Raw genomic sequence first — 14,402 nt, forward strand, 5'->3', positions numbered from 1 at the left:
CAAGCAGACATATTTCATGTACTGTATTCAATATACATCTTTATTTGAACAATACATTTACAAGTACCTCCATGTGTTTCATCTGTATTTATGCAGGCTACATTGTTTTCATTTGTATGGAATTAATCATTCAGTATTTTAAAGTTATGATCTGTGCAAATCTGCAAATGTCAGCAAATGTTTCAGGCTGGACAGCTTTTATTACAATTCAAATGTGTATGTGGAGAAATTCAAAATAAATCAACATGTCAAGACGTTTGAAAATGGTCTGTTTTGTAATAACACCGAAAGAAAAAAAAATCTAAATGTCATAATTAATTCAAACACCACATACAAAAAAATCTAGAATAACCAACAAACCAAAAGGAAAGCAGAAACATTCACACAGGTTTGAATTTTTAACTTAAATGATTTTGTTTTTATAAGCGAGTCATGGAATTAGCTTAACTCTCATTTTACAACAAACAGAGAAAAAGGTGAACATTATATCACAAATCATCATCATTTTGAAATGCATTGTGGCCTGTGAATGATGTGAAAAGGAATACCTGGCTGGAAAAAGCACTTTTCTACATAATTTATATCTAAATCTAAAAAGGTTATAGGGGAGAGATGGGGCACAGTGGTTGTAGTTTAAAGTATTTTGCGGTTATTGCGATAAGTTGTAAATTATTACCCATTCACTTACAAGCTAACAGGGAAACCTAGATGCAGAATTGTAGCAGTAATGATAACACACCTTTTTTTTATTGCAGAGATGATTTGCCTTTTTAGTACTTATAACAAAATTGAATACTTTGTAGGCGGTTGTAACTGAATCCCAGACTTATTAACACAGCTCAGTCTGCAGATTCCCAGATATTCATTTTCTTGTGTTCTTCTCTTTCTCTTTTTCTTTTCCATCATTCAAATACAGACGACCCCCCTCTGGCTGTTCACATGACGGAGCACTTCTCCTCTGCTTTGCTCTTCAGCTCGGTGACGGTGGCCGAGGCCTTCTCCTTCAGCTGGTCCATGTCCATGTTCTGCAAGTTTTGAAACTGGCCCATGATGGAGTCCTTGCCCTCCTCCTCCGTGGCGTCCTCATCCACCATCTTGAGCAGCTCCTCGGGCACGTCCACGTCGTCCCCGGCTATCTCAATCATGTTCTCATCCTGCTCGCTCTGCAGAGGACAACATCAGGGAGAAGACACGGTCAGAAATACAGACATATGACTGATTTTACATTCAGTGTGATTATTGATACTGATGACACAGAAGTCTGTTTTGTCACCTATAAAGTAGCACAGTGGTCCTTATTTGATATGCAATTGTAGCCCCAAAGTTTTCCTCTCTGTGTTATCCAAATATATTTGTTAATTTTAAAATCTTGAAATGAAAAAGGTCACAACATTTTATTTAGAGGCTTGTAAAAGGTAGTATGTAATTACATTTTCTTTGCTTCGTTTTTTCTTTTGTTTATCCTGATAATAACAAAGACTTTATATTATTTGCAGGATAAACGACCTAAAGGCTGACTTAATGGCTTTTTAATGGATTGACATGTTGTCTGCCAACCTGAATTTTAAAGCATACAGTTTATCTTCGACCTTTAACACTCAGATCTGACAAACATTGCATGTATCGACCACAGTTTATCAGAGGACATACAGTATAAGATGAACTATATGTTAACCTAATCTGCTGACTCCTTTTTTAATAATTACATTGTCGTTTAATTTAACTTATTTACTAAATTTACTAATTCTAATGTAACACATACAAACTTTAAGATTCCATTGGTCTGCGTGTGCATTCTAATTATAAGCAAGCAATCAGGCAAACTAGGAAACAAAAATAGATGAACTCTAGGATCTGTCTTAATCCACATTCTGCCGTCGAGGATATTCTACTACTGTCTGAGTTTCCTACATTGTTATGAAGCAGACTCAAGTCTCCTTTGAGTTTACTTCATGTGCATTTTTCATCATTGAAATGCTAAATTCAAAGCCTTTTCCAACAAACTCAGTGTAATCACATAATATCTGGAATAGTCATGCAATAGGCAATGTAGTGGGACTACTTTAAACTTCAATCTGTGGGATTAGCTCAGTCCTGCTTTAGCCTTTCCTCTCTGAATCCCAACGATAGTCTAAAGATATCTTCTATAGCGCGGCACGAGACTCTAATTCCATTAGACTAACAGCACCAACTTCCTGTTTATACACTAGTACTTTAAAAAAATTATATATATATATATATATATATATATAATTTATTTATATATATATATACTTATTTTTTAAAATGCATATTTCAGTTCTAATAAAGACACTTGGTTCTTTTTCAAGCTGGCATGCGATGTAAACATTATTGGGGGAAATAATTCGATTTATATATATAGCCTCCTGCCATTGTCCTGCTCATATATGTATGATTTAAATAAATAAGACAAACAGTGAAAAGAAATGCACCCATTGTTTAAACCATAAAACTAAACAATAGATTGTCTGTTACACTATAAGAGATGCCTCCAGCAGCCGAGGTCATCACTGCATTCAGATGAATAAAAATCATGGTTTTAGAAAAGCTGTATTAGAAATAGATTTTTGCTCTTTTGTCATAAAAACACCGTTCATTAAAAGCACGTTTTGACCTCTAGATTAATTTATAGGATTAGAAGACACTCTACTGCTATTTCTCCTTAAAAGGCTTAAATAAAATCCCCACATACCTTATTTGCGCCTTCCATTACAGTTTATTTTTCTTCTTCTTTAACAGTCCTTTAAAATCGTGCAGTTGGTCAGTTTACATCTACTAAAGTAGATGTTGTTCTTTCTTAAAGCTAGTTCACACTGCCCCGTGCTCCCTAATGAGCCTGGGACACCAGCTCAGCTGCATTTGGCTTTGTAAGACTCAAGGTGCAATATGGGACACATAGGCTAACGTCTCTCTGGTTGAACGTCTTCCTCACTAATCTACTGGCATGTTTTCCACCTCCTGTCGTCAAAGCTGCAGCTGCCAAGTGCTGCTGTTAAAGAAAACCTCATTTATGAAGCAACTATTTGCAGGACACCTAGCTCAGTCATCAAATCCTGCTTTTTCTACCAACCACTGGACGGTAAAGCCATTCAATAACCACAGTTGGTTATAATTGCCAGCCCTAATTAAAAGACTGAGAAAGGAAGTATATAATCTGATTGTTTTTTGTTTTTAAATAGATACAGATACTACCTCATAGGTGTCGATTTGAAGCAATTGGTAACACTTTAATTTAACACCCCTATTTAGCATTCATAAGCAGTATATAAACATTTAATAAATGGTTTATAACTCACTGTAATGTAGTTGTAAGCAGATATAAGTGTTTATTAATGTATTTGTCAACAATTATAACTCCTGTTGGCATCCATTAGTGGAGGCTGCTGTATAAACAGATTATGACAATAAAGTAAAATACAGTTGTAATAATATAAAATATGTCTTCATGGGAGAAGTTATAATTGCTGACAAATGCTTCACAAAAATGTTTTCCTTTAAACTACAGTATAGTGTGTTGCAATTTATTAGATATTTAATAGTGCTTTGTGTTCCTATTGAGAAGAGTTTACTAATGTATAGTATAAATGACAATATCTGTTATGAAAATATGAGTTACACTAGAGCTGTAGGGATAAAAACACTTACCTTTGGCAGCCTGTATTTTTCTCTGAGGCACACCCTGAGTGTTGCCCTCTCTGCCTTCTTGTGTAAGAAATCTGCATCTCTTTCCATCCTGAAATTAAAAAATTAAAAAATGATATATATCTAGAACATCCCAGGTTGGTTCAAAGTAAGAATGTTATTCATTTTAATCTATTTCTGGAAAATGCAAAGGGGAAAAGCATCAAGAAAATACCACCAAGGTGGAATTGTATGGCCTTGTGTTGTCAGCAGTGTAGCAATGGCTCAAGAGCAGCATTAGAGATCTTATAGCATTTTGATTTTCTTCTGATGGCTCAGAATCTGTTTTGGTTGTGTACATATGTATACGTTGGCCCAATCAGATACACAACAGAGAGACAGATTAGCTCAATACAACATCCTCCAGTAACCCGGATTATTAAAGCAGGACATCATGTCTGCTGATTTCTATCTATCTATCTATCTATCTATCTATCTATCTATCTATCTATCTATCTATCTATCTATCTATCTATCTATCTATCTATCTATCTATCTGTCTGTCTGTCTGTCTGTCTGTCTGTCTGTCTGTCTGTCTGTCTGTCTGTCTGTCTGTCTGTCTGTCTTCCATTTAATTCAAGATGTACTATTATTAATCTCACAAAACATCTTAAAATCTATTTTTGATCTATTTTAAACTTACATGCTAGTTTTATTATGACATTTGCAGGTGCATTGGATGTTGCAGTCTATTAAGTGTCTTGTTATACTATCTGATGAAAAACAATTGACACTTTTACTTTTGTAAATTTTGTTTAGGTTTTTTGCAGAAAATATATCCTATTACTTAAATCTGAAATGTAAAATGCACCTTAATGTATTTGATTTAGTAATGTAATAAATGTACTCATTTACTCATTGTTTACTTCCTTTAGATGCATAGAATACAACAAAACTATGCTGTGAATGAAGTGTGTTGTGACATAGGTGTTAGCAATATATTAAGCCTGATAGATGATAATAATAATAATAATAGTTTTTTTATATCTTTGAATAGAGTTATCAAAGCCAATTTTTTTGCCTGTTGTTGATTACCTGTGTATTCAGTATTTTCAAGGCAAGACTCACGTACTCTCCCTCAGCCAATTAAACATGGGATTATTAGGCCAGACTGAGTCAAGAAGATTTGAAATCAAGCCAAGACGCCACAACTTGAACTGTCGTTAGCAGCAACACAGTGGACTGAGGAAAATAAACTCTACATTAAAATGCTCGTTCTGGCCAGACAGATTAGAAAGATATTTGTAAAGTTTTGAAGAAAGAACGTTCATGTTTTTTAAATTTCCATTTGTGTGCATCAGAATTTGTCGCTGTAGATCTGAATCCATCACTAGACATCTACAATTATGGAGAATGTTGTCATGTCTACTTTAAAAAAAATTAATTTCCCAAACATAAGAGTGGAGAGCCTGGATTAATCCTGTTATGTAATACAGGATCTGCGTGATGCTGCAAAATCTACTCTGTATCACAAAAGTCCAAATTTTAAAAGAAAATATTAGTCAAATTATTTTCTCAAATTGAATTTAGGATGGATTAATCACATTGTTATTAAGTGTACATCTGTACATGGTGGTGCACAAAAACTGCTGCTCATATTACTTTAAAGTTTTAAATGTCTGTCAAAATAAATAAATAAAAATATATTCAACAGGAAATAAAAAAAGAATGACAATAAAATGCTTAAAAAACCTTAAAAAAAAGTCCTTTGATGTGGACTTTTTGTTTTTACAACATTTACATCATATTGAGATCCAAATAAATAGATAAATAAGTATAATTTTGCAGGATTTGGATTGCTTCCCTTTGCTGCACCAGTACAGAACCTCGTTAATCATAGAATTTTAGTGTTTCCGTTTAAATATTGAAATATTTTCTGCCCTTGAGTCCATGTTTTCAAGCTGCGTATAAAACAGCTATTTTACAATTGCTTACTCCGTTATTTTCTAAACTCAAAAGCCCCTCAAAATGTTACCCATAACTGTTCTTGATGCAGAAATACTGTAGATGACAGATTATGGGAGATTATTGATCCAGGCATGACCATGGGCCTCAGTGCGTTATTGTGTAGAAAAGATCCACTGTAGCAACAGATGCATCTCTCAAAAACACAGCTTGCTCATTTAAGATCATGAATACAATAAATATATGAGTGTTTACATATGGGTTAGGTTAAAAAAAAATGGTGGTGCATACGAGGGGAAAGGAAACAGTGGAGGGAAGTAGAAAACAGCTTGTCAAGGTCAGATTGTACATTGTGCAGCCATACTGTTTCCCAGAGGCCAATGGCATCGATTTCAAATGGAGCACTGTCCATGTTACTACTTACTTCTCCTCCACCACCTGTTTTTGGTACTCTTCATACTCCTCGCGTGTCATCCCTGCTGCTTTGGCTGGATCTGTGGGGGCGGCCTCCTCTTCTTTGTCACCTCCACCACCCAGACCGATCCCTGACAGGGGGTTCCCAATCATGCTCTTGATCAAGAAAGCCATCTTAAGTTGTTGTGTGACTGTTCACTCTGCAAGGGTGACAAAATCTTTTGTAGGTGAAAATGATGCTGCTCCTCTTATGGCGCCCTCCGGTTCGGCTTCCTATAGCTGTCAAATCCAGTGGTAGCTCTCTAGCTAACCTGCTGCTGGTCTATGCAGCCAAGGACACACTGACGACAAGCAACAGACACAAACACACACGTACACGAAGACACACACAACGGCCATAATCTGGATTTAATCCCCCCTGCTCTACTATGCTAAGAGGCAGATGGCCTGTTTTCTCTCTATTTTTAAGTCATACAGATCTTTGTAGACGTTTCTCTTTATTCATTTTGACACTTTGTGCATTCTTTGGGAGAACTAGATGTAGCGTTCATCATTAAAATGGTTTTGGAGATGACTGTCCTCAGTTTGGGACCATGCATATCCACTAGTGCTTAATCATATTAGTAAAGTACTGACTGGCCCGTGTGCAGCTTATGCTGCTGAGACCAAGCAGAGTAGAGAGAGAGAGAGAGAGGAGCGGGATTACAGTCTTGTTTATCCCCCACTGGGGCCAACGTTCATGCCGTGCTATTGTTCAGTGGGAGGATGAGAGACGGGGAGGAGACAGCTCTCATTTCATTTCACCCTATCACTTCATCACTATCTGCAAGCTTTGGTGAAGGACTTGTAGAATACCCCAATATTCTTGAGCACCACAAAATATACCTAATGATAGTGATATGCGACCACTATCTTTAGCCATGAAACATTTAAATGTATGTAGTTGTTTTTTTTTAAGAGTTTTTATTATAAAGGTTACTTATCCTTTATTTAATTGTACAGTCAATCAGCAACGGGAAATGAGGGATGACATTCCTCCAGAGATTTTAAACTGGATGTTGTGGTTACTTGCTGCATCTTCTACCTTCTACCTTGGGCTTAGTGGTCTATCATTTTGTTTGCCACCTGTCATCCTCTTTGACAGTGATAAGCATTATTAAATAAACACCTACTCTACACCTACTGTACCTGCCTAACACTGGGCTACATGATTGACAAAGAGATCTAAAGTGTGAAAGGTAAGTGGATGGTTTTTCTATACATTTTAGCTATGTTCAGACTGCAGGCAAAAGTGGCCCAAATCAGATTCTTTTTGGAGGGTCAAGTGAACAGGTCAGACTGATCAGATTTTTTCAAATCAGATTTAGACCACTTCCATATGTGGTCCTGAATCGGACCCAGGTCTGTCAATCTACATCGACATTTGTCACAATTATGGTCTCTGTTTAGCTATTCACAACGCAGTCCCACCACTCCTGGCTTCGTCTCTGGATCCACACAGACCTCTGTAGTGAATTTGCAGCCATAACCCCGCAAAAGGCCAAAATAGCCAATTTGGCTCTCTTTCTCTTCATTCTTCTCCTCCTCAGCACCTGCTCATTAATGTTAAGGCTGCTATTACACAAACATTTTGAAATAAAAGCGAAAATGCTTACTTCCTCCATAACCTCCCTAACTTTAGTGCAACAGTGTGCATAGGCCACATTTTAAAAGGTAATGTGAACAGCCAAACAAAATCAGATCTGAGCGAAAAATTCAGATTAAGCATTAAGACTTGCAGTGTGAAACCATAGACTGTGGACAGAGCATGTGTGACGTCACCCATTGGTTGGTGGAGATCTGCTATGAGTCGTTGAGTTTGCCATTACCGGCGCAGCCATCCCGGTTGCGGATGTAACGATTTTAGACGAGAGGGGGGAGTGAGGGAGGAGCCACGTTACGTTACACACTTTCACTGGCAATCACATCATAGCCACGGCCTAAAACACCCCCTGCTTTATTGACGATTTTAAAATCAACGAGACCATAATTCAAAACATGAACATCATTCTGTGTTGCAGAAGAGTTAAAACTAGCGATTGAGACCATAAACTCATTATGAAAATGTTTACTGAGGTAATAAATCAACTGAGAAGTAGGTCACTTTCTCAAAGACTTCTACAGAAACCGAACTCCTTTTGCAACCACACGTGTCGCCCCCTGCTGGAATTCCGATAGAATGCAGGTTTAAGGCACTTCCGCATTTGCAGCACTTCCCCGAACCGGATGCATTGTCCATTAATATTTACAGTCAATGGTGTGAACGTAGCCTTTGCACAGAATCATTATGCCTTAGTGAATGCTAATGAGTTTGATGTTCCCCTAACATTTCCTCTAGCGCCACCTTGAGGTTGGTGTTATGTTATCATTTGTGGTTGTTAGTGAAATGTCTCTGAAATATACTGACGTTTCTACGACATACTATACTATGATGTTTTTATGACTTTTTTTAATGACATACTATACTATCACTTTTTCATGAGGGGGGCCCAGCTACCACTCAACAATATATAGGGTTTGCTGTGCTGGCTCCACAATGGTGGAAGGAGCTCCCACATCAGGACAGCAGAAACCCTACACATCTTCCGTCGCACTCACCTGTTCAGACTGCATCTTGGCCAATTAAAAGATATATAACAGTTTTTGCTTATTTGAGGGATTGTATGTACTTGCATGATTCTTGCTATTTTTGGGTGGTATCTTCATGATTGAATGCAATTATTGTCAGTCACTTTGAATAAAAGCATAATTTACATGAATAATGTAAATGGAATCCTATAATGTACTATTAGGAAATTGTTAATGGCATAGTGTACTATGACTTATGTACTATGGCTTAAGTATTGTGATGATACTGGGTTTTAGTTTCCTGTTTTATTTTGAAGGTTAACTCCTTGTGTGTCATGTCTGGCTTTACTTCCTGCCTTGTGGGTTTTTGTAAAGTCTGTTCCCTGTTTTATTTTTAAGGTTAACTCCTCATGTGCCTGCTCTGCCCTCATTTATTCCACCTGTGTTTATTTAGCATTGTGTATTTGATCCCCGGCCTCATTGTAAGTTCGTCTTCCTTGATGTTTGGAGATTTTGTAAGCTAGATGTTCCTGCCTGTTTTGTAGCCTTTTGATTATTAAATTGTTTGACCACATCAGCCTGATTTTGTCTGTTTGTCTCCGTCTTTTTTTATACTATGACTTTTTATGACATTTTAATAACATGCATGATTTTTTATGAAATACTAAACTCAGACTTTTTTATGACTTTTCTATGACTTTAAGACATGTTTATGACATACTTCACTATTACTTTTTATGACATTTTTATGACTTACCATGATTCTTTTGACTTTTTAATGACATACTATACTATGACTTGATACATTTTTTTTAAACATACTATAATATGAATTTTAGACATTTTATGAGAAACTATATTATGATATTTTTAATGACATACTATTCTGACTTTTTATGACATACTATACAATGACTTCTTTGACTTTTTTATGAAATACTGTACAATGACTTATTTTGACATACTATATGACAATTTTATGTGATAATTTACCATTACTTTTTGTGACATACTATACTATGACTTATTCAAATTTGTAATAACATACTATACAATTACTTTTTATGACATTTCTACAATGACCATTTTGGCATTTTTTAACGACATACAATTGTATGGCATTTTGACATGTTTTATGAAAATAAAATAAAAGTTTTGACATTTTTAGGGCATACTATGATAAGACTTTTTTATAACATACTATACACGACGACAATGGTATTGCATACTATACTGTGACATTTCATGATATACTATTCTATGACGTTTTGACATTTTTATGACATATACCAAGACTTTTTGACATTTTTGACACTATACTATGACTTTTTGATATTTCTGACACACTATACTAAGACTTTTGTGGCATACTATAATAAGAGTTTTTTGACATTTTAATGACATACTATACTGTAACGTTTTTGACATAAACAGTACGTTTTTCAACATACTATACTATGACTTTTTATCCCTTTTTTCGACACACTACACTTTGCCTTTTTTATTACTTTTGTTGACATACTATACTATCACTTTTTTATCACTTTTTTCGACATACTATACTATCACTTTTTTATCACTTTTTTCGACATACTATACTATGACTTATTTTTCACTTTTTTCGACATACTATACTTTGACTTTTTCAAACATACTATGCTATAACTTTTTTATAACTTTTTTCAACACACTATACTATCACTTTTTTCATGACTTTTTTTAGATAATATACTATGACTTTTTATCACTTTTGTTTACTTACTATAGTATAAAATTTTTTGACATACTATACTAGGACTTTTTTCAACATACAATACTATCTTTATTTTCGACATACTATACTATGTCTTTTAACAAACTTTTTTTTAGCATACTATATAGTTCTATGATACTAGCATTTTTTAGCACTTTTTTTTTTTTACATTGAATACTATGACTTTTTTTAGATATATCATACCATGACTTATTTTTCCCTTTTTTCAACATACTATACTTTTACTTTTTCATACTATTCTATGACTTTTTCACACATACTATACTATGACTTTTTTTCATTCATTTTAAAAAATAATATACTATGACTTTTTTTCGATACACTATACTATTACTTTTTTATCACTTTTTTGACTTACTATACTATGACTTTTTAACTTTTTCGACATACTATACTATGGCTTTTTTATCACTTTTTTCGACATAGAATACAATGACCTTTTTTGACATACTATACTATGACTTTTTTGACACTTTTTTTAGAAATTCTATGCTATGACATTTTTGTCACTTTCTTCGACTTACTATACTATAACTTTTTTATCACGTTTTCTGACATACCGTACAATGACTTTTTATCTCTTTATTCGACATAACATACTATGACTTTTTTCTGACATACTATACTATCACTTTTTTATCACTTTTTTCGACATACTATACTATGACTTATTTATCATTTTTTTCAAACTGCGAATACTATCACTTTTTATCGACATACAATACTATGACTTTTTTGTATCTTTTATTGACATACTACACTATGACTTTTTTCCTTACTGTATACGTTTTGGACATACTAATTAATTAATTAATTACATTTATATAGCGCTTTATCATAGACACTCAAAGCGCGCGGGGGACTCTCTAACACCACCAATGTGTAGCACCCACCTGGGTGATGCACGGCAGCCTTACGACGCCAGACGCTCACCACCACACACTAGCTTGGTAGAGAGGGAGGGGAACATATTTTTAGTGGTGGGGAAAACCGCAGTACCCGGAGAAAACCCCACTACGTACTATACTATGACTTTTTATTACTTTTTTCTACATACTATGCATTTTTTTTTACATTTTTCAACGTATTATGACATTTTTTATTACATTTTTCGACATTTTATACTATTACTTTTTTTTTTTACACATACTCTACTGTATACATTTTTGACAAACTATATAACTATGCTGTGACTTTTTTATCACTTTTTTCAATATCGGATACTATGACTTTTTTTCGACATACTATACACTGACTTTTTAATCGTTTTTTATACACATACTATACTAGGACTTTTTATCACTTTTTTCGACAAACAATACTATGACTTTTTATCACTTTTTTCGACAAACAATACTATAACTTTTTATCACTTTTTCACACAAACTCTACTGTATACATTTTGGACATACTATACTATGACTTTTCATTACTTTTTTCGACATACTAGACATAGACATAGATATAGACATACTAAACTTAGCACAAAAAGTAAGGAAATTTGTGTTTGGTAGATTATTTCTCTGTGGTAACGATGCTTTTTGGCAATATATCTTATATCTTTGGAAAGCCTGTTTAGTTCCCTTTCAAATGGTTCCCCATTTGTAAGGAACATGCATTTGTGGGATGAGCAGCAGGGCTGAGTATGTGGGTTACGCCCATGAAAAATTTGCCAAATCTTCTCTGCCAATGCCAAACAGCTTATTCTGCCATTGACTCGTTTGGTGTTTGGTGGTTTGGATGATTGAAGTTTGAAGAAACAAGACATATTGGCAATTTAACAATTTATTCATTTCACAAACAGGAGCCTCAGTAGCGTGTGGAGGAACCATACACAGCCACAACAGCCTGGCACCTCCTCCTCATGCTGGTCACCAGCCTGGTCGCACACTGGTGTGGGATGGCATCCCATTCTTCAACCAGCATTTGTCGCAAGTCAGCCAACGTGGTTGTGTTGGTCACTCTGGCACGAAGAGCACGCCCAAGCTGATCCCACAAGTGTTCAATGGGGTTGAGGTCAGGACCGCTGGCAGGCCATTCCATCCTCTCCACTCCCACATTCTGGAGGTAGTCTCTGATAAACCCCGCCCTGTGTGCTGTGACTTTTTTATCGCTTTTACTGACTTCTTTTTTTTTATCTAATATATTTTTTCGACATCAGATACTATGACTTTTTTCGACTATACTATAACTTTTTAATAACTTTTTTTGAAATACTATTCTATGACTTTTTCGACATACAATACTAGGACTTTTTTTTTACTTCTTTCGACATACTATGCTAAGACTTTTTAATCACTGTTTTGACATACTATACTATCATTTTTCATGACATTTTTTGACATTCTATACTATGTTTTTTTATGACTTGCTATACTATGATTTTTCATGGCATACTATACTATGATTTTGAATTAATTTTTTTGACTTACTACTATATATTTTGACATTAAATACTATAACTTATTTATCACTTTTTTGACATACTATACTATTTTTTTCGACAGACTGTACTATGACTTTTAATCACTTTCAATACAATGATTTTTTAGATTTTTTATGATACACTATATGCTATGACTTTTTTGATATTTTTATAACACACTATTTCATGACATTTTTGAACTTTTTATGACATACTATACTATGACTTTTTTGTTTTATGATATACTATAGCCTACTGTGGATTTTTATATTTTTTTCCTGACAATACTATGACTTTTTTTATGACTTGTTAACGACATACTATACTAAGACTTTTTGTTTGGCACACTACACTTTGATTTGTTATGACATTTTTATGACATACTAATCCATGACGTATTCATGACATTTTTAAGACATACCATACTTTCACCTTTTTTATGAAGGTGGCACAGCTACCGCTTGACAAAATCCGGAGTGTTTGCTGTTTTTGCTCCACAATGGTGGAAGGAGCTCCCACATCAGGACAGCAGAAACCCTACACACCTTCTGTCGCAAACTGAAGACTCACCTGTTCAGACTGCATCTTGGCCGATGAAAAAAAAAGTTCTTTCTTTTGTTTCTAATTTGGTGAATTTCATGTACTCGCATGATTCTTGCTATTTTTGGTTGGTATCTTCAAGGTTGAACACAGTAATTGTTAGTCACTTTGGATAAAAGCATCTGCTAAATGAATAACGTAAATTGCATCCTATAGTATACTATTATGACATTTTTGTGGCTTAGTGTACTATGACTTCTTATGACTTTTTAAAGACATAGTATTGTCATGATATTGGGTTTTTGTAAAGTCTGGTTCCTGTTTAATTTTGAAGGTTAACTCCTCATGTGTCATGTCTCATTTTACTTCCTACCTTGTCTGTTTTCAATTGCCTGCTCTGCCCTCATTTAATCAGCATTGTGTATTTGTCTATATGTATTTGTGTATTGAGTCTCATTGTCAATTCGTCTTCCTTGATGTTTGGAATTTTTGTAAGGTACTAGATGTTCCTGACTGTTTTGTAGCCTTTTGTTCATTAAATTGTTTGACTGCATCAGCCTGATTTCATCTGCGTTTGTGTCCGTCTTTTGCTGTCCAAGCGTGACCATGACTTTTTATGACATTTTTATGATATGCTATACCATGATTTTTTATGACATTCTGACTTTTTTATGAATGTGATTTGTTCAAGACATACTATACCATGACTTTTTTTTTACGACATACTATACTTTGACTTTTATTTTAGTTTTTTGATATACTATACTAAGAATTTTTTATGACTTACTATGCTAGCCCTTTTTAAAATTTTTAATGGCATACTATAATATGACTTTTTTATGACATACTAAACTATGACTTTTTAAAATTTTGACATACTGTACTATGACATTTGATTACATACTATAATATGATTTTTTAAACTTTTTTTGACATACTACACTATGACTTTATATGACATACTATACTATGACTTTTTTTGACATACTACACTATGACTTTTTATGGCATACTATACTATGACTTTTTTTGACA

General features: G+C 34.4%; 1 protein-coding gene and 1 long non-coding RNA gene across 2 annotated transcripts; one reads left to right on the forward strand and one right to left on the reverse strand.

Moving 5' to 3' along the window:
- Positions 1-22: 22 nt before the first annotated feature.
- Positions 23-6,390, reverse strand: cplx4a (complexin 4a). The gene is made up of 3 exons (XM_039779436.1): positions 6,032-6,390; positions 3,667-3,754; positions 23-1,163 (listed from the first exon to the last, which is right to left on the reverse strand). The coding sequence occupies exons 1-3, from the start codon at positions 6,193-6,195 to the stop codon at positions 936-938; spliced, it is 480 nt and encodes a 159-aa protein (XP_039635370.1). The 5' UTR covers positions 6,196-6,390; the 3' UTR covers positions 23-935.
- Positions 6,391-6,792: 402 nt separating this feature from the next.
- LOC120545780 lies at positions 6,793-9,202 on the forward strand. The gene is made up of 2 exons (XR_005636742.1): positions 6,793-7,259; positions 8,544-9,202. It is a non-coding gene; the product is annotated as an uncharacterized LOC120545780 (long non-coding RNA).
- Positions 9,203-14,402: the final 5,200 nt, after the last annotated feature.

The sequence above is a fragment of the Perca fluviatilis genome, chromosome 17 (assembly GCF_010015445.1).
Source record: "Perca fluviatilis chromosome 17, GENO_Pfluv_1.0, whole genome shotgun sequence".
NCBI lineage: Eukaryota > Metazoa > Chordata > Actinopteri > Perciformes > Percidae > Perca > Perca fluviatilis.

Coding starts and splice junctions, on each gene's coding strand:
- cplx4a (XM_039779436.1), bottom strand. CDS start 6,195: ATGGCTTTCTTGATCAAGAGCATGATTGGGAACCCCCTGTCAGGGATC. Junction 3,755..6,031: donor AAACAGGTGGTGGAGGAGAA/GTAAGTAGTAAC, acceptor TTTTAATTTCAG/GATGGAAAGAGATGCAGATT. Junction 1,164..3,666: donor AAAAATACAGGCTGCCAAAG/GTAAGTGTTTTT, acceptor TGTCCTCTGCAG/AGCGAGCAGGATGAGAACAT.